The 24199-nt window shown below is 47.2% G+C and overlaps 2 protein-coding genes and 1 long non-coding RNA gene across 6 annotated transcripts; 1 reads left to right on the top strand and 2 right to left on the bottom strand.

Moving 5' to 3' along the window:
* Positions 1 to 5489: 5489 nt before the first annotated feature.
* Positions 5490 to 14064, bottom strand: LOC111603206. 3 transcript variants are annotated; one of them, XM_023320694.2, is made up of 7 exons: positions 13976 to 14064; positions 11873 to 11967; positions 11163 to 11247; positions 7782 to 11107; positions 7638 to 7727; positions 7360 to 7570; positions 5490 to 7298 (listed from the first exon to the last, which is right to left on the bottom strand). In XM_023320694.2, the coding sequence occupies exons 3-7, from the start codon at positions 11236 to 11238 to the stop codon at positions 5716 to 5718; spliced, it is 5286 nt and encodes a 1761-aa protein (XP_023176462.2). In that variant the 5' UTR covers positions 11239 to 11247; positions 11873 to 11967; positions 13976 to 14064; the 3' UTR covers positions 5490 to 5715. The 3 variants fall into 3 exon arrangements, with proteins under 3 accessions (XP_023176462.2, XP_023176463.2, XP_023176464.2); XM_023320695.2 differs by having other exon boundaries at positions 7782 to 11104; XM_023320696.2 differs by lacking the exon at positions 11163 to 11247 and having other exon boundaries at positions 7782 to 11101; positions 13976 to 14063.
* Positions 14065 to 14110: 46 nt separating this feature from the next.
* Positions 14111 to 19936, bottom strand: LOC111603205. Of its 2 annotated transcripts, none has more exons than XR_002751667.1 (4): positions 19856 to 19936; positions 19644 to 19736; positions 14292 to 14364; positions 14111 to 14211 (listed from the first exon to the last, which is right to left on the bottom strand). It is a non-coding gene; the product is annotated as an uncharacterized LOC111603205 (long non-coding RNA). The 2 variants fall into 2 exon arrangements; XR_002751669.1 differs by having other exon boundaries at positions 19860 to 19907.
* Positions 19937 to 19945: 9 nt separating this feature from the next.
* LOC111603204 (cohesin subunit SA-1-like) lies at positions 19946 to 23758 on the top strand. Its single transcript, XM_023320693.2, has 7 exons — positions 19946 to 20399; positions 20455 to 20572; positions 20657 to 20830; positions 21027 to 21228; positions 21280 to 22784; positions 22852 to 23154; positions 23225 to 23758. Exons 1-7 carry the CDS (start codon positions 20323 to 20325, stop codon positions 23735 to 23737), a joined length of 2892 nt encoding a protein of 963 aa, XP_023176461.1. The 5' UTR covers positions 19946 to 20322; the 3' UTR covers positions 23738 to 23758.
* The last annotated feature ends 441 nt before the right edge of the window (positions 23759 to 24199 follow it).

Below are 24199 nucleotides of genomic sequence, written 5' to 3'. Positions count from 1 at the left end.
AATATACATAAAATTGTGCCTCTAACGTTGTCCTGGACACTGGTCAAGATTTTCAATCTATTGCCATGGCTCTTAAGCGTGTGCACTTGTGCCCGCCTCCTCTAAAGGACATTCCACATTTCATCTGTCCCACCCAAAGGCAGCGGCAAATAGTTTCCTTTCTGGCTGGCGCAGGCAACAGAATAAAAATGATAAACACATTGTCATGGCAGCCCTAACGGCTGGCCCCTTCCACACGCATGAGGCCGAGCGACTCGCAAAGGTGGGGCAGCAACTGCTGCCGCTCTGAAGTGGCAAACAAAAAGCCATTACAACTTGAACTGCAAGTGGAAATTGCACTTGGAACGCGACTGCAAAGTTTTCGCTTTTTTTATGAAGACATACACTGGCCTCTGAGCTCAAAGAGGTATATTGCTGGGGCAGCTCGGCTGAAGAAATCCATTGTCCTGGACGCTGCTATTTGATTGGATTGGATTTGCTCTCAAAGTGTGCAATGTTGAAACGAAATTTGATTCGACTTCTGTATCTAATAGCAGCGCAGGAACTGACTTAACCAGGTAGAATATTCCTCCAGAGCTTCGCTCTCTTTGAAGCATTTCTGCATTCCATTTGGGATTTAGTAACATTGGAAATTCTTGACGCAAACAGCTTTGTCTTAAGGTAATCTGCAACCACATTAAGCATAAATACAAACTTTAGTTATATTTCGAAGGTATCCTTCAGTGTGGAACTCCTTTTGATTCACTCCATTTATATTCCTTGGCTGTGCGTGTTCGCACCTTGGTGAAAAAGTGCTGTAAACTGGCATAAAATATTTGCGCACTTGCTACGTGCAGCTCGCGCAGCGTCATCATCATCGGCATCATCATTATCATTATCATTATCGTGCCATCAGCATGATTAAAAAACTTTGGCATCAGCTGAAAAATCTGCATTGATCGAGTGGTTGGGTTGGCGTGGTTCAACGGCCTTTGTCTTTGGCCTGCGGCAATGAGCCGGCAAAATAATTGATCCCCAATGTCTCATTTAGTCGCCACACACACACACACATGCCCACACACACCTACTTGCTACTCCGGCACTTGCGCGAAATCCAATTGAAGTCCATAACAAGCGACTGACCGCCTCATAAAGCAATTAAGTGCATGTGGCTGACCAAGCAGCAACGTGTTGGAATACACCCAACAACAACAACAACAACAACAACAACAACAACAACAAGAACAAACATCGCAGCCAAGCGAGCTGACCCTCTCGCAACACCCAATGTGTTTGTGTGCGACGCTCAGCTTGGCTTAGTGCGAAGCTCAAGTAATTCATAGTATTAATTATATTATACGACCCACAGCTGGACCGTAGACAAAGTGTGGCAGCAGCAACAGCTACGGCTACTTCCTTGCGACTCCGACCCAATTGGCCATATAAATTACTTTTGCTTACATTGCGCCAGCCAGGACAAACTGTTACTTCAACTATGCAAATATTACCGAAAAATCTATTAAAGTTATCTTTGGCTCAAAACCCAAAGAGTTAAGCTTATATCAGGCTAAGTCAAACCGAAATAAATTAATATTTTATTTATGATTTTATTATTCAACTTAAAAAAAAATGTTATTTAAATTTTTTCAAGGAAACCTAAAGGAATCCTAAGATAGTTATAATGATATGATTTGATAACTAAAATTTCCAAATTGTTAAACTGTTATGGGTTTTTTTAGAGTTACACAAGTTTAAGCTGTAATAAAGTGAAAAAATATATTTGTTATAATCATGAAATAGAATTTATCTTATAGAAATCTTTCTGACATTAGTGTGTACATGTAATTTTAGTCATCAGAGTCTTAGAACTGTCTTGTACAGGAATGGGCTTCATCAGATCCATCCATAGTAGAGGCAGCTTGAAGCAGTTCGAAGAAGCAATATTTTGATAGAAATTTCGACAGTTTGCAATTGTTTCTCTAGTGCAACTAAAATGCCAAATTAAACTCAACAAAAAATAAACTATCCGCTATTAAATGGATTTTCCACTAAAGCAACATTGCTAACTGAAAGATATATAACGCTAAGAGAAACATGCTCTGTAGAGACAGGCCATGGACCATGGCTGTTGGCTATGGACTATGGTTGTTCTGACTACAAACTAAAGTTTACATTTAAAGTTTTAGTTATTGTTATATAGTTAGCATGGCACATGCTAAACAGACTTTAATGAAACATATTATTTTATTATATAATAAATAAATATTTCTAAATAAATTGAATTTAACATTTGCGGCCTTGATTTATGCAGAAAAAGTAAACAAAAGTGCAAAAATAATAATAATTAATAAGCGAATTTGATCAAATGTTGGCAAACATAATCAGCAATTGTTGCTGTTGTTGCTGCTGTTGCTGTTGTTGTTGTTGGAATTGTTGTTGTAGTGTGACAATGCGCAGATAAAAGTAATTAACGCCTATTTGGGGAATTGGCCACATTGAGCGAGGCAGGGGCACTGGCCCTGCTGCAACAAAACGTGGCAACAACAACAACAATTGCCATGGCAATAATTATTGACTTATTGGCCATAATGGCATTTAAGAGTCCGATGGCACCGAAAAATATTTGCATAAAATTTGCATTGACAACAGTTGAAAGCAATTGAAACAATAATTTCGTCATTAATGTGCGACAATCCCAGCCGGGCAGCCGGGCAGCGCCACAGCCTTGCGCCACAAATCCCAGCAATGTGCCCCACAACAAACGGCCACGCCCCCACACCCGCAGCTGGCGTCCACCTGCAAATGCGAATTGAAAACGTGCTTATCGGCGCGCATCAGCAGGGTGGCCTGAACCTGAACCTGAACATCAACCTGAACCCGAACGCGAACCAGAAGCAAACCCACTCACCCACCAGACGACCAACTGGACACCAGGACTGCTCTGGCTCGAGCTGCATTTTAACGCCATTTCTCGCACACTGCAATTGTTTAATGCGTTTAATTACATTTGTTGGCTGGCACTTAATGTTTTTATAATTAATAGAATCAATATTGATATTGGACCCGGGTCTCTCGACTCCAACCCCACCCACCCCCGCCGCAGGACCAAACAGTTGCGGTTAATTGTAGATTAAAAATGTAGCAATGCGGCTGCATTCATGCAGCTCGGTCATGCAGGCGTTAATTTTCTGGTCAAACTATAGCTTCCCAATATATATATATATATATAGAAAAAGTAAAAAAAAAATATAATTATTGTTCAAATAAAAGGCGTACAGTAAAGCGCCAATAAGTGTAATTAAGACTAATAATAATATTACTGTTGTAAATATGAATCAAAGCACTTTCTTTTTTTACATCTCTCTATCTCTATGCCTCTATAAATCTCTCTATGAATTTTTTTCTATGAATCACTCTCTATGAATCACTCTCTATGAATCTCTTTCTATGAATCTCTCTCTATGAATCTCTCTATGAATCACTCTCTATGAATCACTCTCTATGAATCACTCTCTATGAATCTCTTTCTATGAATCTCTCTATGAATCTCTCTATGAATCTCTCTATGAATCTCTCTATGAATCACTCTCTATGAATCACTCTCTATGAATCACTCTCTATGAATCTCTTTCTATGAATCTCTCTCTATGAATCTCTCTATGAATCACTCTCTATGAATCACTCTCTATGAATCACTCTCTATGAATCCTTCTCTATGAATCTCTTTATGAATTTCTCTCTATGAATCACTTTCTATTAATCACTCTCTATGAATCACTCTCTATGACTCACTCTCTATGAATCTCTTTCTATGAATCTCTCTCTATGAATCTCTCTATGAATCACTCTCTATGAATCACTCTCTATGAATCACTCTCTATGAATCTCTTTCTATGAATCTCTCTATGAATCTCTCTATGAATCTCTCTATGAATCTCTCTATTAATCTCTCTATTAATCTCTGAATATCTACGAAGCTCTCTCTATGCCTCTCTCTATCCCACTATTTCTCTGTATACCTTAAATCTAACGAACCATTTAGCACTAAGTTTTGTTAAACAATATATTTTAAAATGTTACAAGATATTTCCTAACAGCTGTAACTTTTTATATTGTTTCTCATATTCGAGTCAAATTGTAGCTGAATTGGAACAATAAAAAATGAATCCATTTGATATGAAACTGATTAACATTTTTATTTTTATTTGCTATTAAATTGTTTACCTGCAAATGTTTTTTTTCTGCTTTTTATTTGTCTTTGCGCGACGCATTTAATTACAATTTGAAGAAAAAACCAGAGCTCACATGTGGCCAGAGAGGAGAGAGCAGGACATGGTGGAGGGAGGGGGCGGGGCACAGAGGCAGCAAAGCGCAAGCATGCATGCACAATGCAGACCGGCTGAGCCCCCACCACCGCCCGTCCAGCCCACCACCGACGGCCGTTCCGAATGGAGTCAAGTAAAGCCCGGCTAGAAAAAATAAAAATAAAAGTGGGTAGCGCTTTAAAATGCAAGCAGCGTAAAAGATTAGCCCGATTATTTCAGCTTGAAGGCGTTTAACTTGGCATTTGCAACAGCAACAGCAGCAGCAACTTGCACACGCAGCGAGTTCAAAGGGTTCACAAGGGGTTCAACACAACTCCCACCCCCTCCCCCTTTGGCCCCCCTTTTTTGATGTGGCTCAGTTTTGCGGGCGCATTTGGCCGGGGTTTTGGTTTCACGCTTTTCGCTACACGTAAAACGTTGAAAATGTAAACTTAATGCAGCGATTTGAAATTTACACATCGTTATATGAATATGAAATGATATACACAGCTCGAATATACCCTATAAATAGCGGGTGTGTGGCCGGGCGACTGCTGAGCTTATCTCCATGCTGCTTAGCCATAAAATAAAAGATAAACGCGATAAATCTTTTGGCTTTCATTTGCTTTTATTGTCTGTGTGTGCGTGAGTGCGAGAGTGTGGGAGAGTGCGTGGAAGTGTGTGGTTGTGTGTATATTAAGTGTGCCTTACTGGCTTACCATAGAAGCCAAATATTAGCGAATGGTTTATAAATATTTTAAATAGTTTAGAAACGCAGTTTTGTCGTATGTGTGTGTGTGTGTGTATTGAGTGTACGCTGTGTGTGTTGCATAAGATTCATTTCATTGCCTGCCAGTGTTGGTTGAACAATATATATAAATAAATCTATATATATGTATAAATGCGCGCATGTGTGTGTGTGTGTGTGTGTGTGTGTGTGTGTATGTGTGTGTGTGTGTGTGTGTGTGTGTGTGTGCGTGTGTATGTGTGTGTATGCGTGTGTTACAGTATGAAATGTAACAAATAGAGAGACAGTGTGAACTCTCCCGCGTGACTATGCCGATCTCAAATATAATAAAAGCATTTCTGGATGCCGCCATACAAATTGTTTAAAATTTAGATTGATAACGATTGAAGACACGCGGCAGATAAATATATAAATACATAAATACATAAATATATACATATAGTCAATATATATATATATATAGATATACACATATATGTGTCAGTGTGTGTGTGTGTTTGAGAGGAAAGTAACTGTAAATTAACGATGTGATTTGAAATCATTTGTTGAACTTAATTGTTTGATAAATCGGTGTCGAAGGTGGTTAAGCAATGGTAACATATATGCTTTATACGAGTGGGCGTAACGATGTGTGTGTGAGGAGTGTGCGGGTGTGCGTGATCGAGTGTATACGAGTGAGCATCTCTAGTTCTCTTCTGGCTGTGCAGCAGATGTGACCTGGTTGATTGATTCACATTCGTTGGTTAGAAGATCCTGATTGATATTTGTCTCTTTGCTGTGATCAGCAGTGGTGTAGACGACCTCATTGTGGCCGTGGCACTCGTTGATGTTGCTATCGTTGGCTGTCGTGACCAGCATATCGTTGGCCAAATAGACATTGGGATTCAACATCGGGTTGGCATCGTCGATGGGAATGCTCATTAGGGTGGCATTAGCTCCATTGTAGTTCTCATTCATATTTATGCTCATATTCATATTCATGTTCATATTCATATTCATGGCATCGTGCATGTCCATGGGTGGGTAGGGCTCGTTCGGATTCTTATAGGAGGAGTAGGGCAGTATCATGGCCGTATTCATCATGGCCACCTCCGGCCCCATCTGACAGTAATTGGCCGCCATATCGGGGGGCATGACATGAACGTTGGGCATGGGATTGGGCATTGGCCCGTTGAACATATTCATGTTCATGTTCATATTGATGTTCGGCAAAAACTGGGCATAGTTAACATTCGGACTGATATTGTCGTTCATATCAAAGATCATGGGCTGCATTTCGGCTTGAGGTCCATTCTGCGCCATCAGAAAGTGCATCATCGGCATGCTGGGCATGACCGGTCCTGTGGGCTGCAGGAATATGTTGTTCGCCGGCTTCAAGGCCATTCGACTGGCTGTCACCTGAGCATCTGCGTTCTCGCCCTCTCCGTTCTGCGAAAGCGGCGAGGCCGAGTCACTTTGTGAACTCACGTTAATTGATTCTCCATTGTCCATGTCCGCACTTGGCAAAAGCGGATTTGTGGCAGTGCCAGTGGGCTGCTCGCTGCTGCTGGTCTCCACGTTCACCACAGCTTCCACGACGTTGCCGATGTCATTGGCATTGCTGTTCTCATTGTCGTTCACATTCTCGTGGCCGTCGAAGTCTTCGGCGTCGCTGTCGTTGTTGCTGATGATCGACGAGCTGTGGCTGGAGGAACGGGGACTTAGCGAGCTGGACTGGCTGCCGGAAGAGGTGCTCTGCAAGCAGCGACGCGAGTATTGGTCCGAGCGTAGCACCGGCGAGCTCGACTGACTGCCGGTCGAGCTGGTGGTCTGATCTTGCTGCAGCAGCAGCTGCTGTTCATGCTGCTGCTGCTGCTCCTGTTGCTGTAATTCCATTTGGCGATTGTGGCTGGAAGGACTAAGACGAAGCACCGATATATTGGACGGCGGGCTGCAAAAAAGCGGCGGCTCCACTTCCTCTGGCTGCTGCTGCGGCGGCGGCGGCTGTTGCTGCTGCTGTTGTCGCTGCTGCTGCTGCTGCGGCGGCGGCGGCGGTGGCTGATCCATAAAGTGATTGGAGCTTCTGTCCGTGCTGGCATTGTCCTCGCTCTGGTGGTTCTGCGGATGCATGGTCGAGCCGTACATGGTGTTCATGTGGCGGGAGCGCCCGTTGCCGGCGGGACTGAAGCGACAAGGCACACTGTAGGTGTTGATGCGGTAGCCGTAGCGTGAGCCATGCGGGCGTGGCATCTGGTGGGCATGTGGATAAGGGTGTGGATGCATGGGCACTGAAAGCACAGACAAGGCAAGGTCGTCAGTTGAAGCAAGTGTAGCGGTTGGCTGACTCACCTATGGGTCGGCCCCAGAAACTCAACGGAGCCGTGCCGCAAGGCGCCATCATGCGCGGTCCATTCGGCGCGGCAAAGTGTGGTCCCGGATTGGCCTGCGGTCTCGGCGGCGGCGGCGGCCCATGCAACGGCGGCGGCGGGTACATGCTTATGTGCATGCACCAGCAATGGTAGTCCGTCTGTGTGCCCACACTGACCATCATCGGGCGCGGCTGTGGGTGGCGGAAAATGAATCCAAGTAGGACGAAACATCGCTAGTAAAAATCCAATTCTACTCACATTAATGCGCGCCAGATCCTGAGGTGTCAGGCTGTGGGGATGGCAGGGTGGCAAGAGCCCTCCGCTGCCCATCCAGGGACGGGCCACGCTCTGATAATTGAGAAGCTTATTGACAACTCGCAGGGAGTAGCGAGCTTTACTTACCGAGGGCAAAAACAGACTTGGATGCAGCGGCGTTACCTCTAGGATTGCCGTGGTGTAGGCAGCCATCTGGACCTGGGTCATGTTGGCGAAGCGTCCGCGCAGCAGAGGTAGCATCAGGTTATGGGCGCGTATCATAAGGTTTCGCAGCGTGGCAATATATTCCGAGCTGGACAGGCTGCATTCGCTCACCTGCCTAGCAAAATCCTCAAAGGATGGAAAGTCGCCGCCTTGCGAATCGCAGCTGCTGCTGTTGTTGTTGTTGTTATTGTTGCTGCTGCTGCTGCCAGAATTCGGAGCTGATGTTGCCGTGCATTCAGTCTTCTGATCTTCCCCAGATGAGACCATATCCGCCTTTGCCTCTGATATGGCTTGGGGCATGCTGAGCGCAGCATAGGAGTAGGGCACCCAGTCGACGCCCGTCTCAATGCTGCGTGGCTGCACCGGTTGCACTGGCTGCAGCGACTGTAGCGGTGCCTGTTCCTGCGGCGTAAACGCAGCTGCTTGCCACCACTCACGTGGTGGTGCTGGCGGTTGTGGAGGTACTGGCGGGTGTGGAGCTGTAGGTGTGTGTGGTAGTGCGGGCATCTGCTGTGGTGCGGGCACCTGTGGTGGAGCGGGCATCTGCTGTGGTGGTGCGGGCATCTGTTGTGGTGCTGCCATCTGCTGTAATGGTGCGGGCAGCTGCTGTTGTGGTGCGGGCACCTGCTGTGGTGGTGTGGGCACCTTCTGTGGTGGTGTGGGCACCTTCTGTGGTGGTGTGGGCACCTTCTGTGGTGGTGCGGGCACCTTCTGTGGTGGTGTAAGCACCTGTTGTGGTGGTGCGGGCACTTGGAATGTAGACATTTGTGGTGGTGCGGGAACTTGGGATGTAGATACTTGTGGTGGTGCGGGCACTTGGTATGTAGACACTTGGGATGCAGATACTTGCGGTGGTGTGGGCACTTGTGGTGGAGTGGGCACTTGTGATTGTGGTGGTGGCGGCGGTGGCGGTGGTATAGGTACTATTGCTTGCTGTGGTGCTGACGCTTGAGGCAGAGGCGGTGGCGGGGGTGGCGGCGGTGGCGGCGCCTGCTGCTGATGTTCCAGTTTCTGCTGCAGCTGCTGCTGCTGCTGCTGCTGTTGTCGCTGCTGCTGCTCCACTTCCGCATACGGCTGCACATGAGACGGCTGCACATGAGCCGGCTGGTCCTTCTCGAGGCATATATTGTGATAGGATGGGACGGCTTGAGTTGTTGCCGTCTTATGCTCCGCCGCCTCTGCCCACCACTCATTGGATGGGGCTGCAGCAGGTTGTGCTGGCATCGTAGCTTGTGCCTGGTTCTCCTGATTTATGTCATTCCAGTATTCACAGGTTGCTGGCAGTGGATGGACGTGTGCCTGTGCAGACATGGCGTTCTGCTCGTTCTCCGGACACCAGTGGATATGCGGATGCTGCGCCTCGGCGTGTTCAGTGGGCCACCACTCACGTACCGAAGGTGCCTGTGGCTGGTGCTGCTGAATTCGTTCTTCTGTGTTTTCGGCCGGTGCGTGCGACCTTGGGATCTTCGAGATGGCTTCGGGCAACCAATTGCCTGAAGCCGGCGGCTGGGCTGTGTCGGCAGTGGCATGCTGTCCGTTCGGGGGCCACCACATCGGCGTCTGTCCGTGCGTCAACTGTGGCATATTCGTTGCCAACTGCTGCTCAGCGTCGCCCAAATAGTCCCGAGGCAGTGTCGTCATGCACGGCCCTGCAACGCCGTGCTCTTCCACATTCTGCCAGCTGCTGGGTGCAGCTGCGCCCGTGGCCTGCGCCTGTGTTTGGGACTGCGTTGATTGAGCGGCATATGAAGCGATCAGCTGCTCAATGTCCCGCCAGTAATCATAGGAAGTCGGCAGTGGCGGTCCCTGTGTGTGTGGTGCAGCCACTGTGGCATTCTGCTCCACATCGCACCAGATTTCGCGGGACAGCGCCTGAATGTGCTGCTGTGGCGGCTGTGGTGGTTGTGGTGGCTGTGATGGTTGGGGTGGTTGTGCTGCTTGCGATGGTTGAGATGATTGTGGTTGTGGTTGTGCTGGCGGTGGCGGCGGTGGTGGCGGCGGCGGCGGCGGTGGCGCATGTTGGTGCGGAGCAACAGTTGCGACAATCTGATCCACTCCTCGCCAATACTCGGCTTGTGGCGGCACCACATGCGCCTCGAACTCGTTGCCCTGCTGATCCACATCACGCCAACACTCACGAGGCAACGGCACTCGATGATTCTGCAATGGTGGTGCTCCTACATCGTTCTGCTGCTGCTCCACATCTTGCCAGAAGTGCAGGTGGTGCGGTGGCATCTGTGCTTGCACCTGGAGCGGCACATCAGGCGAGGGTCGCTCCAGCTCGTGCCAGCACTCACGAGTTGCTAGTGGGTGCTGCTGGTGCTGTGGGTAGAGTTGCGCCTCAGCTGCTGGATTAGCCGGTTCGATGTCTTGCCAAAACTCGCGGGCCGGTGGTTGTATCTCAGTTTCAGGTAGTATTTCGTGACGGGACTGGGACTGGGACTGCATTGCTGGTCCCTGATGCTCCATATCGGGTCCAAGCTGGCGGCCATGCACTTGCTCGCGCTGTCCAGCGATCTGCTGCTCCACATCTCGCCAGCACTCATGGCCCTGCGGCGTCTGCTGCACCTGGATTAGCATTTGAGGCTGCATTTGAACTGGCATTTGGACAGGCACTTGGACCGGCATATGCGACTGCATCTGAACTGGCATTTGCACCGGCATGTGGGCCGGCATTTGCACCGGCATATGGCCCGGCATTTGGCCGGACATATGGGGCACTTGCACATGCATTTGGGGATGCATTAGTCGCTGCACGGGCACTTGAACGTTTTGCTGATCGACCTCCGGCCAATACTCCCGATTTGGCGGCTCGTGCCAGTTGCCGCGTGCTCGTTGGCTGGGCGGGAAGGCGCGGGGGCTCGGCGCCACCCTAATGGTGAGGTCCACTGTACAGCCATTCACGCCACCGTTCTCGCCGAACTCGCTCGGGTACAAATGCGCCTGAACTTGATGCGGATTATTGTAGGTGAAGACCTCCGGCACGGGCGCCCTGTCATAGTAGTCTTCTAGGTGCGGATCCATGGGACGCGGCGGCGGTGGTGGCAGCGATTGCGGGTTTATTTGAGCCGCCTGCTCCAGAGCCAGCAGATGTGATGCATATGAGCCCATGGGATGGAAAACCGGCGCATAGGGCGACATTTGGCCACTCAAGCTGCTCATCAGCAGCGGTAGATCCCGTGTCGCCTCCGAAGATGGACCCGTACTAGTAGGAACTTGAACATTGTTTGGCGGAACCTCACCTACTACTTTCAGGATATTTCTATAAAGTGAATGTTGTTAGACATTGAGTAAACAGCTTACCAAAGGTGGGTATAATTCCATTAGAGATAAGACTCGCCCAATTCGGGGACGATGAGCCAATAGATGGATCAGTCATGTTGAAATGCTTATGAATGAAATGTTTTAGAGGCCGTGTGATTTGTGTAAAACCTCAGTCAGTCTAAACCTCAGTCAGTCTAAACCTCAGTCAGTCTAAACCTCAGTCAGTCTAAACCTCAGTCAGTCTAAACCTCAGTCAGTCTAAACCTCAGTCAGTCTAAACCTCAGTCAGTCTAAACCTCAGTCAGTCTAAACCTCAGTCAGTCTAAACCTCAGTCAGTCTAAACCTCAGTCAGTCTAAACCTCAGTCAGTCTAAACCTCAGTCAGTCTAAACCTCAGTCAGTCTAAACCTCAGTCAGTCTAAACCTCAGTCAGTCTAAACCTCAGTCAGTCTAAACCTCAGTCAGTCTAAACCTCAGTCAGTCTAAACCTCAGTCAGTCTAAACCTCAGTCAGTCTAAACCTCAGTCAGTCTAAACCTCAGTCAGTCTAAACCTCAGTCAGTCTAAACCTCAGTCAGTCTAAACCTCAGTCAGTCTAAACCTCAGTCAGTCTAAACCTCAGTCAGTCTAAACCTCAGTCAGTCTAAACCTCAGTCAGTCTAAACCTCAGTCAGTCTTCCGTTTGATCTTAAATAAAAAGCGCGAAGCTGTTTTGTCAAGCCAATGTTCTTGTATTCTAGGAAAACTTACATTTTGCTTTAACAGTCCTCCAGCCTACGGTGGTGGTTGAAGGACGCTTCACTCCTATTAAAATGCTTTGAGTTAAGTAGAATTTCTCAGAAAAGCTGTGGAAATATTGTAAATACTTGAATTCTCATATATCTGGGTTTCCTTCTAGCTAAGCTAGGTTTGAAGGTTCGCTTAGATTGGTCTGCTTATAAATATCTTAGCTCTGCGTTAGGTGAGACGTGTTTGTTCCAGTTGAAAATGCTTTCAACTGCACCAAACGTGCCTGGCATATTGAAGGACGAACTGGCTAAGCCTGTACGGCAAGACGCACGCAGGAAGTCTCTCATCCGCCGGAGCGGCAACATTTTTGCAATTATTTCAAATATTTTTCAACACGGCTTTGAAATGCGACGTGCCGACGAATGCTACCCAACAGCCAGGGCTAAAGGAAAAACCCCTTTTGTTTTTCACTTTTTTTCCTTTCGTCTTGCGCCAAAATATTTTTCCACATTTTATGCTGCGCATATTTTTTCCCGCAGACTTGGCGCGAAATTAGCGGCAAGTGGCTGAGGAAGTGGAAAAAGGCAGCGGAGATAAACTTTAAATAAAACATGGTACACAACACGGTCGCCGAGAGGTGGGAGCGAGGCACGCAGATGCCGGGGTGCCAGGGCAAACGTCGAACACTGGCGCAGACCGCAATTCAAATAAAATCCTTTAGGGCTTTTGACTTTTAACTCATCCGTTTAACGAGCGCTCATGTTCGTGAGATGGCTAGCTGGTTGGAGGCTGGCAGACGAAAAAGATTGCTCGGGCAAGGACAATACCCTTGACACCTACCTACACACACACACATATATATATATATATATATATATACATATAGAAAGGAAGCCCAGCACGCCGTCAGTGCAATTGCAAAACAATGCGCGAAAAAGGCAAGGAAATCAGCAAGAATGACATATGCGAATAGACATGCTCTATCGCTGCAAATAAGTGAAGTCAGCACAGCTAAACCTTGATAAAGTCTGAAATTGCAATAGATCGACTAGATATAAGTAAAGCAAGTCTTAGGAAATCTGGTTTGAATCGGATTTTTTCCGGTTGCTGTTTGAGCTAAAATGTAATATATATATAATACTGTAATATAATATATCTAATACTGTTCATGGTGTATTTGCCAAGTCGACTCTGGCCACACGCCCACACGCACGCTGAAAACGTTTTAAAATTTTTATGAGCCTTTTTGGACTGGTATATCTCTATAGCAGAGCTCTGATTGCCTTTGCCTGTGTCGCTGTGCTGCTCCAGTTATGGTTCACGAGGCGACCCGTGAGCAGAATCGATTGATAGCTGCGTTCCAAGCAATTGCCAACTGCCAATTGTCAGTTGGCAGTTGGCAGCATTGGCAATCGGCATTTTAGAACTTGAACAATTGCCCACTCGATGCGCATAATAAACGTGCGAGTGTCAGGCAAAAGGCGTCGATTGAGGCGTTTGCCTAAAAAAATATGCACTGAGCCAATGCATACACAATGCCTGTAGCTGCCTTCATCTGGCTGTGGGCCAATTGTGACATTTATTAACCAGCGAAATACACTTGTCGCGCATACGCCCCGTGGACACGCCCTACCCGTCGCCAAAGCAGCATGCCTCGTTTAATAAATTGAGCGTTTTGTGCAATTTATGCGCCTGATTTGACATTAATGTGGCCTGAACAGACTCCACGCCCACACACGCATATAAATCAGTGTGTGTATGTGTGTGTGTGTGTGCTTGTGTGTGGGAGTTGTAATGCGAGTGTGTTTATTTACATGTTGCCTTCTTTGCCTAGTTCTTAACGGAAGAGTGCGTCTTCCGCTTGCTGTTTTTTATTTATGACAACATCTGTCGCAACAACTGTGTGTGTGTGTGTGTGTGGAGGCGCTAACATCTATGCCACACACATCATTTATCATTTTAACGGCTCAACTCCTTTTCGTGTCTGCCACCTTGCGCTTCATTAGCCCTAAGTTTCCACATTTTATGCCCACAACTTTGCCCATAAAAAAGAACTTAAAGCCAACGAGCTAAGACCTTTTTATAGTTAGACCAACTTAATATGGAATCATACAGTTCGCTCACCTGACAAGTTTTTCTGTTTAGCGCGGCTCTCTGAATTCGGTTCTGACGATGTATATTATTTATATCTTTATATATATTTTATTTTTTATATTTTTTGATTTTTCTATATTATATTTATTTTTTTTTTTTTTTGGTTTTTCTTTAGTTTTTCTGTTTTTCTTTGGTCAATTGTCAATTGATTTGATATATTTAATTCATGCCAGATGCCTAAAACTTGAACACTGATTTGCTGAGATCTGGGCGAAGAAACGAATGTCATAATGAGAACGACGATGATGATGATGATGGCAATGCTGATGATAATGATAAAGATTACCCCAAAAATATTCCAAATAGCTCGATGATTTTTTTTTGTATATTTCTTAAACAACTTGCTGAACTTTGTCAATCTGTGGAAATACATAAAAAAAATAATTATTTAGTATTACTTGGAATAAACTCGTATATAAACTCGTATATATTATTCACTTACGCATATCAAACGAGAGATTTTCATGTAGCTAGTTCATTTGCCCTAGCCCATTGGGGTAAACAACGCAGAGCAATTCCCAGATGCCAATCAATGTCAAAGAGTTGAAAACTCTCGACGACAATAATTCACGTATGCGAGCTAATAAATTACGAGCAAATCGCTGGATAACAAGGATAACTTTTGCGCTCCACTAAATGTCACACACACACACACACACACACCTTGACATTAAGCTGCAAGCGCAAATAATCAGCTGTAAATATTTTATAGCTGAAGCGACAAAAACGTCGTGGAGCGAGCGGCGGGCCGCAAACGTATTTTAGGCATGTTTTTGTTGTTATGGCGCCACTGGTGTGGCATGCCACAGAAATTTGCCAAAATCTTGACTAAGTTAGATATATATAAATATATATGTATAGGTGTGTGCGTCTGCGTGTGCGTATGCTTGGCCTAAGCTCTGCTGGTCATTTACGGGGTCACGGCCAGCTCATCTACAGCAGCCTTGAACGAAGACCATATGATGACAATGGGGCCAAGGATGAGGCTTACGATAAGAAGCCAAGCAAATAAAAATGAATGTCAATTGATAATCAAAATAAATGCCTGACGGGGCTCGAAATGAAATTGAAACGAAAGCTTGACAGATGTACATCTTAAGCAGGGACAGTGCTGCACGGGACACAAGTTCATATGAGTGTGGGAGTGTAACTATAGCTATATATAAAGGTAAATCTATCATCAAATTGTTGCAGATTATATATATGATTTGATTTTTGGGACTGAAATATATATATATATATAAATATATATAAAAATATATATAAAAATATATATAAAAATATATATAAAAATATATATAAAAATATATATACACTTCCCATAAAGACATTTGAAATCTCTTTCTCTTTCATGTCATGCAACGAGTACTCATAATCTTCAACTATATTCTGCTTATGGAGAGCAGAGGCTGGCAGTCGAGAGATACGGCAATGCTGAACTAGCCGTGTATGGCGCTTGCGTGGGAGGAGTGGCTGCTGGGCTCTTGTCAGGAGCCAAGCCAAGGTCCGAGGCCATAAATTTATTTTGGTGTCGCCTGCACATGCAAATGTCTAAATGCCTAAATGCCTAATGAGTGAAGCTGGCAGCACAAACAACGCAGGGACACGAATGAGTCCTTAAAGATTAATTAATCTTTGTGGCACATGCGGCCGATGCTGATGCTGACGCTGACGTCGCCGTCGACGTCGCTGGTGCCACAAACAACTGTTGGCTGGGGCACGCGTGTATTGTGTGCGTTTGGTCGGGCAGCCTGACCATTGTGTCCTGCGTCCAGTCGGCCTCTGTCTCTGCCTCGGTTTCGGTTTCGGTTTTAAGCTAATGACACAAAACGCCAAAAAGGATGCGAGTCCTGGGGGTTAATTTGCAGGCAGGGTCGCTCGCCTGCTCGCTCGCTCGGTCGCCTGGTCCGGCTTATCTTTTGCTTTTGAAGAAATAATTAATGACCTCGATTTTGCCACTGTGGCCGGAGCAGAAGCCCAAGCTGTAGCAGGAGCGGCAACAAGGAGCTGCGCACACTGCGTGCTGGCCATTAAAAATCGTTTATTTCGATTTGATTTAATCCAAAATAGATTGCCCTGTCGGGCCAGGCGACGCAGCCGGAGATGCGGCCAATTTATGCACTCAATTTACGCGCAGCGCACAGAACGCAGGACACAGGATGCAGGACTTTCGGCTGCTGCTGCTGCTGCTGCTGCTGCAGTTGGACGTTGGAGCTGGTCTGTTGCGTATTTATAAATTTCATTGGTTAATCCTTATTTTCGCATTAAGGGAGCACACACCCACACTCGCATAGGGGACTCGGCCACAGCTATGCAAATGTATGCATTGTCCTGTTGCGCCAGCACTGGCTGCCCGCCGCCCTTGCCCCGCCCACCGCAGACTACGCTGGCAATTAAACTAATCGCACGCGAGGCTTAAAATGCGATTTGCGGCGTCGATTGGCAATTGCGGCTCGCATTCGCCATTGAAACATTTCAAATGTTTGCCGGAATGCAAACGCGAGAGGAAGAGAGGCAGAGGGAGAGTGGGAGACAGAAATAGAGAGAGAGAGAGAGAGAGAGAGAGAGAGGCTACACAGAAGGAGCGGGTGGCCCATGCGGCAAGCGGTCCACGCGGTTTGCCCTTTGCGATTTGCCGCGAAATTTATTTAACCAACACGTCGAAATTTTCCATTTCACATTCGCTCGCAGCTCGGCTAACGCCGCAAATGACATTTAAACTGTTTGCATTTGGCGCCGCTGACTGTTTAGTGGTTTTTGTGGCTATCCAGAGCCATCTGCCCCTGCCCCGGAGTTGCTTGTTTGCCTAATCCAAATGTTTAGTTGCGCTTGGGCCCGAAACGTTAGCCCGAAGGACGACAGCAGGATTCATTTGACCGCCTCCTCCAACTCGGCTCGCGCAAATACTCCGACAAATTTATTGCCTATCCCGGAGCCGTGCTTTCAAGTATATCAGCTCTGAATCTGCTAGGCGCGAAAAATTGTCTATCGATGGATGTAATACATTGGAAAGGCTTGTGTGGGTCGAGTGGACTGGAACCAACAGTTTCTCTATATCTTAGCAGAGACTAAAGACAGATCTCAGCTATACAGAGCTAACATATTCGTGGCTTAGCTATAGCTATAGCTCAAGCTCTACTCTCTTCCTCTCTTAACTACGCCAACTTCAGCTCAGCATCTTCGTTGACTCGCAGCTCAGCGCAGTCGTTTGATTAATTTTCTTACAAAAAAAGTAGAAAGAAAAAATGCTAATTTCTGTTGCTTTGTCCACATTGCTCAATTGCAACCGGAAAGGTAAGAAGTTTGCGCTGTCTGTTGGCTGCAACCACAAAAGTGAAACAAGCTGGAAGGCTCCTTTGAAGAGTTGTCAGGGGGCAACGCAAGAATACAATTTTCATGTGATTAATGATGTCAACGCAAGTGGCTGCTGGCCCGACTCAATTCCCTGGCTGCTCTTTAGCAGAAGTCAGAGGGGAGACGCGTCTGTGGCTTGGATCGGGGGCTACCACAAAACGAATCCGTCCGTCAAGAATGCGTCAATTTAATTGCGCACGTGACGCGCGCGGTTCATGAATGATAAAGAGGAAGAGCTGGCGAAGGCCGAAACAAGTTGTTCCAACTGGACGCGACGAGAAAGGGCATTTTGTTGCGGCTATGCGCGCCACGTGACGCTGACAGTCGCATTGATAGCACGAGCCTGGGCTGCAGCCAGTGGATTAGGCCTCAGCCTCAAGATGCCCGACATGCTGCAGCGCTCAGCATTTGATTTTTCGCAAATTTCATTAAGCAAGATAAATGGTTGGCTATTAACAACAGCAACAGCAACAAAAAGATGCCTAATAGCAGCAGCCAAAGTGTTGCCCGCTCTCTATTTATGCAAAAATTCGTTATGGATGCCAAGGAGCGGCAGCAAAAATCGCACGGACTTTTGTTTACTCGCAGAGCTAGGACTAGGACTGGGCATATTGGCTATATGCTGAGATTGAAGATGACTAAAATTATAATGTCGTATGATTAGTTATCTAATAAAGTCTGTTTTATTGATATAAAATATTTATTTTAATATTTTATAACGATTTGAACTTGTGTAACTCTAAAAAAAAAGACAAACCAAAATGGTTCCTTAACAAATATTAAAGCATCAAAGAGAGTCAATATTTTTCTATTCCACATTCTTTAACGCACTTGAGTTAAACTTGGGTAGGCTTATCAAATTGTAAATTTAGCAACTGTGTCTATCAGTCAAATTATGTTTGACTTCTATTTGAGGTCTCATTTCGCACAGACACATTCAGTATGCATCACAAATGGCCAGAGTTGAAGCTTCATATTTTTATAGTGCATACAGAAGTCGTTGCTTGGCGTTTTCGTTAGGCTTGTGGCTCTGGTGACATGATAAATTGCATGAAATTATTTTCAAGCTGCCAACCCCTCGCACCACAGGCCATGAACGTGTTTGGCCAGGCGGAGTAGGGTGTGGGTGGGTGAGGGGTGTATATCTCGACGATATCAGCGGTATCTGTAAAATGCTATACTTAAAAGTTAATTGTAGCTGAGAGCTAACTTTTTGGCGGAGCGCCTTACGAATTTGAAATTTATTCAAATTTCGTAAACAAAATGCGACATGTTGTAATTCTCCAAGCGCCTGTTATTGTTGCCCTGTTCGTGTTGTTTGTTGCTGCTGCTGCTGTTGTTGTTGTTGAGCCTTATCAGGCCCGTATTTTATTTGCTTGCCAATTTTCCAAACTTTAAGATTTATCGCACAGCAGCCCGAGCCTGATGAATGCGACGTTGTAAACCAAATCCGAAACGCGAATTGCGACAGCTGCTGGCTGGGATTGTGAGGCCGAGCGACAGTATGAGTGGCTTTCGACTGCGCCTGGCAAATTGGTCATTAACCGAAGCACAGAGCACTCGCACACCCACACACGGACAGACGGACAGACGGACGGACGGACGGACGGACAGACAGACAGACAGACAGAGCGTGGCAGACAGATGAAACCCAACGATAGATGGGGCAGGACATGGCATCAGGACATTTTAATTTGGTCTGTCAACGGCAGACGTTGACCGCAGCGTTGCAACTGCAGTCAAAACTGATTTGTCCAGCGAACACCTGAAGCGCACCACGCCCCAAACCCCATGGCCAGACACGGCCACCCAATCTGTTAGTGAAAGGACACGTTGTTGATTTCTAATTTCACGCTGCGTTGTGTGAAAATCAACACCGTCCAAGCGCCGTCAGAACGGGGTTCCGGTTACCCGGCATCCCAGCTGTCCGTTGATGGAAATCGCAAAACGCAGCCCGCAGAAAAACGCAGCTAATGAAGCCTAAGCGCTTAGCCCATGTATCGCCGGCCCCCCTTCGAATAGATTCGTGGACATGACGAAGCTTGGCCAGAAGGCAGCAGCGAGAGCGTAATGAAAGAGCGCCTGGGTCACAGCATCCTTTTCTAATTATGCAAATATCTTGATTTACTCGAATATCAAAGCAGAACTAACTGGAGTCCATTCAGCCAAAGCTGAAGATAATCCTGGACTTGCACTTTCAGGAATATGCCGACTTCAAAGGCAAAGCCTTCCTAGACTATTTGATTTCACTTTAACAAGTCCCGAAGTCCTCTCCTCGACTTACCCTAGAAAAGCTCCAAGAATATCCCAGCGAGTATAGTCACTGATGGTCAATCCACTTCCAGAGCCTTGTCAATCAGAAAGTCTATATATATATCTATATTCATATACATGAGTGAATAAATATATGTGCACATTCACGCACACATATATACACATATATATTTATATATTTATAAATCTATATATATAGATATTCAAAAGTAATTAACGCACCTACACTTTCACAATTTGTTCACAAAATTTTTTAAGAAAATTTAAGTTTTGAATTTTTTAGATTTATATTTTTGTGATGTGTTCACTATGAGATTGTAACTAAAAGTGAGATCTCGGCATAAATAGTACTCTGAAATCCTTTCTGAGACCGCGAAAGCCTACTTCGATTCGATTTGATTCTGATTGCCATGGAACCCATTTTCCAGCTAGTTTCACTTGGCTAAATAGAGGGCTTTGAGTTTTCGTTCAATTCGAACTGCGATATTCAGTTGAGAGCTTATCTTGTACCGTTACTCGTTCGCAGGGCCCAGAGTAACGAGTAACGGCTGGCGACCATCCCTAGCCCGCAGACGATGGGCAACACTGTCTTTCTTTTCAGCGATTGTTGCCTAGCCGTGCACGTGGTTTCCGGCACTCGAAGTGATTTGAATTTCAATTAGAATTTGATTATTCAAGACTGCTCGAAAATGAACAACATACATGACGGCATCGAGACAGCCACGGAGGCGGCTGAGAGCGTTGAGCTAATGGACATTCCGGACAGGTAAAACACGAACTAATTGTGCGAATTCTTCTCAGTCTTGTACTTGTGCCGCCAGCTCTGAGGAAGGCAGCAGCTTCAAGAATCTGGAGGATGACTTCGAGATGACTTCCAGTGATGACGAGCTGGAGAGCAGTCTCTTGCAGCTAGTGCGCACCAAGCGCCAAACCCTCGAGGTACCAAAGTCCTGAACCTAACCTCAAAATCGATTTCAAAAATCTGCACTTTATTTTCGCACTTTTGTTGTTGTCGTCTTCCAGGATATTTGCAGCGAATTCGTCCAGCTGTACGTGACAAAGCCCGAGGCAGCGCTTATCAAGTTCATGCAGTTCGTCTTGGAGGCGAGCGGCAGTGGCTACCAAATACCCGAGGACTACGGCGCTCCAATCAAAAGTGACGTTATCCTCAATGCGGCCCAAGCTCAGTATGAAAATGTAAGCGATTGGTTGAATGGCTATATATATATATTCGAAGCTGTCTTCAACTAGAGATGGGGAAGGGGAAACTTGGCTGCCTCTTTTCAAGCTTTTGCGGCATTATAAAGATTCTATAATCTGTGTGATTAATATATTTGAAGACCTAGTTTCTACTTCATATTGCTTTGGTCCTTAAACGGATATTCACTTTTAGAAAATCCAGCGCTATCCGCTGATCATGCGCTGCTCGCATTCCTTCACCATGGACGTGTCGAACTTTTTGCAGCAGGTGCTGCACGCCGTAATCAGCACGTCCGTCATTCTGGACAACTTCTTTCTGAGGCACATCTCCGGCTTTCTGGTAGTGGCCTCCGACTCGGACGTGCTGCCGCTGCGGCACACGAGCACCTTGATAGGTAAGGCTACTCGACGCAGGCCTCGACACTTACAGCAGCATCTACTTGCAGCAATGAAGATGATGACCACGTTGAGCGATCTGATGACGCTGCAGCACGACAAGCTGCAGCTGATCTGGCTGCAGCTGTTCAACGAGGTGTTCCTCAAGCGTAAGCGAGACGACGTGGACGATATACGCGCCCTGTGCATAGCCGAATGCGGCATTTGGCTGAACAAGTTTCCGCAGTGCTACATCAGTGCGTCGCAGATGCTGCACCTATTCGAGGCGCTGCAGGACAACTCTACTAAGGTGTGGGAGTCCAGTCTGAAGGCCATCATCAATTTGCAGAAGAAGCCGAAGCTGCGTGCGAGCTGCCTTCAGCTGGGCTACAAGTTCCGCATGACCCTACTCAGCCTCAGCATGGGCGCCGAGAGTGAGCTGGCCGAGATGGCAATGCTGCTGCTCATGCGCTTTCACAGGGCCATGCCGCAGCTGCTCGATGACCAAATGATTGAGATCGTCGAGCAGCTGGTTTTCGCCATCAAACGTGGCGTCGCCCAGGCATCGGCCGAGCTGCTGCATCATTGCTTCCAGCAGGCGACCACCGACAGAGATCGCGTGCTCGCCTTGATTCACTTTTTCATAAAGTTCGAGGGTCACGAGCATGCTCCCTACCTGGTCGACTCCTTCTACGGCCGCAGCAAGATTGTGGTCGACTGGGCCACAATGCTGGACATACTGCTGGAGCCGGAGAGCATCACGCGCCAGGAGACCACTGTCATCATCGAGATCATGACACTGGGCGTCAAGCAAGCAGTGACCGGAGAGATCCCACCTGGTCGCACGACCACCAACCTGGTGCGCCAGCCCATGGCGGGGGCCGTTGAACAGGCATCGACCATCATATTGCCAATGCTGAGCACTCTGCTGCGCCAGTACCGCGTTGAGCATCTGGACGTGAAGTACCTGCTGGAGCTGCCGCTGTACATGAGATGCTCGAGGCAACAGGCCCAGGAGCTGATTGAGCAGATCAAGTGTCTCATGTTCAAGCACAGCAACTTTGCGGTGCTGCAGAAGTGCGCCTCGGCGCTGGAGCATCTGTTTCAGCAGTGCCCAGAGCCGACGCCCAGCTACCGCAAGGACCTGCTGGAGCGGGCGGTGATCACCTATATGAAAGCGGATAGCGCCTGGCAGCTGGCAATAAAAAAGTCGCAGAAGTCGCGCCTCAAGGCGAGCACCAAACGTCTGCATGTCGCACTGCGTCTCATTTCGGCGCTCTACGAACGCTTCGATCTGAACGGATCCCAGATATTGGACACCGTCCTGGTCAGCCTGAAGCGTGCCATCCGGGAGAAGAAGGAGGCTGTCGTGTCGCTGTCCGACGAGGCAATGCGGCTTTGCCTGGAAATATGCTACATGGGCATCTGCTGGGACCTGAAGCGCGTCCAGGAAGCGGTCAGCGTTGGCAAGCACGTGGATGACGATTGCCTAATGCTGGCCGAGCATTTGGACGAGTTTTTTGTAGCTGCCTTGAGCATCATCGAAAACTCCAACGAGCTGAGCATCAGCTGCGAGGTGAGTACCCATTTCAGCCGTGTTGTGTCCACAGACTCCACATGCCACGTCCCACATTCCAAATCAGGCTTTCGTCTCCACTTGCGATCTGTTGGTGCTGTTCGCCGATAATCTGCGTCGCAGCGGCAACACTGCCCTGCGCTCTCTGCAGTACAAGTCGTCCATCAACGAGCTGAAGACACTGGAGAGCTTTGTGCTGCGGTACGTGTTCAGTGGGTCCGGCGATGTCGAGCTTACCAAGGCGAACGATGGGGAGCTGCCCTCGGTACTGCAGAGCAAACGCCGCGTCCTGGCCGGCTTCTGTAAGCTCTGCTTCAACAATATTCTACCCGTGTTGCGCGCCTCGAGTGTGTTTCAATACTATGAGCAGGTGAGCAGGCTAGCTGACGGCCCATTCCAAGCGTGTCTAATATTCTCATACTGGTCATTCTGGTTCCTAGTTCCATGCGGTCTATGGCGATATTCTGCTTGCCACCATGGAGCGCTGCATGTCCATCAATATGACTAGCTTCGGCATGGCCCTGATGCACACCTGCCTGCTGGTGTATAAGCGCGTGCGGGCTGCTCATGCTAACGCTGTCGAGGCAGCTGGCTCTGCACAGTTTGGCAAGCTGCTTAACCTGGCCAGGCTATTTGGGATTCTGCTCAATCTCAATCTCATCAAGTGCCGCCCGGCTGTGCTCATTTTGCATCGCGCCGGCATACGCTACGCCATGGACAGATCGACAGCTGCCACAGAACGGCCGGAGAATCTGCTCTACTTGAAGGTCGTGCGACAGTTTGTGCCCCATTTGCTAGCCAACGATATATTTGACGTGCTCAACTATCTGGATGGCACCAACACGGAAAACCATCACAGCGCCCACTCCGATGAGTGGGAGCCACTGCTCGCTTATCGCAGCTGCCTCGAGACTGCCCTAAATCAAAGCTGCCACCACAACCCGAAACTCTAGTCGACAAGAGTCGCACGAACAAATTCATTTATAATCAAATCTATTAAATATTTTATGTATCTCCAATTGGGTTTCTTATTAATATGCAAAATGTTTGCCTTAAGCCGCCTCGAAAATTCCTTTTTATAGCCGCAACTGGAGTCGAGCTGTTCTGAATGCAACTCACGGAATCCATATGCTTCTCTTCTTGTCGAAATTGTATAGGAAAATCTCTTGCATAGTTAGGCAAGCCTCAACTTTGCAATTTCTATGCTTCTTTGGCCAATTTGGAAGCTCTCTCGCAATTGGCCCTATCGCCTGATTTTTCCCTTTGAATTCTGCTTTTATCTTGTCTGCAGCATCTCTTGCTAGAGCTTTAAGTATTAGCCAGCCGTTGGGAAGGGTGTTCAGGCAGCCTCTCTGAATGCGATCCGAACTCTTTCGTGGCTTTCGGGCAAACACGTTTGAGTTGCTTTTGTGATT

This window comes from Drosophila hydei, unplaced genomic scaffold (genome assembly GCF_003285905.1).
Source record: "Drosophila hydei strain 15085-1641.00,03,60 unplaced genomic scaffold, DhydRS2 tig00000211-arrow-pilon, whole genome shotgun sequence".
NCBI lineage: Eukaryota > Metazoa > Arthropoda > Insecta > Diptera > Drosophilidae > Drosophila > Drosophila hydei.
The sequence above is the reverse complement of the archived record's forward strand: the minus strand, read 5'-3'. Positions and strand labels throughout refer to the sequence as shown.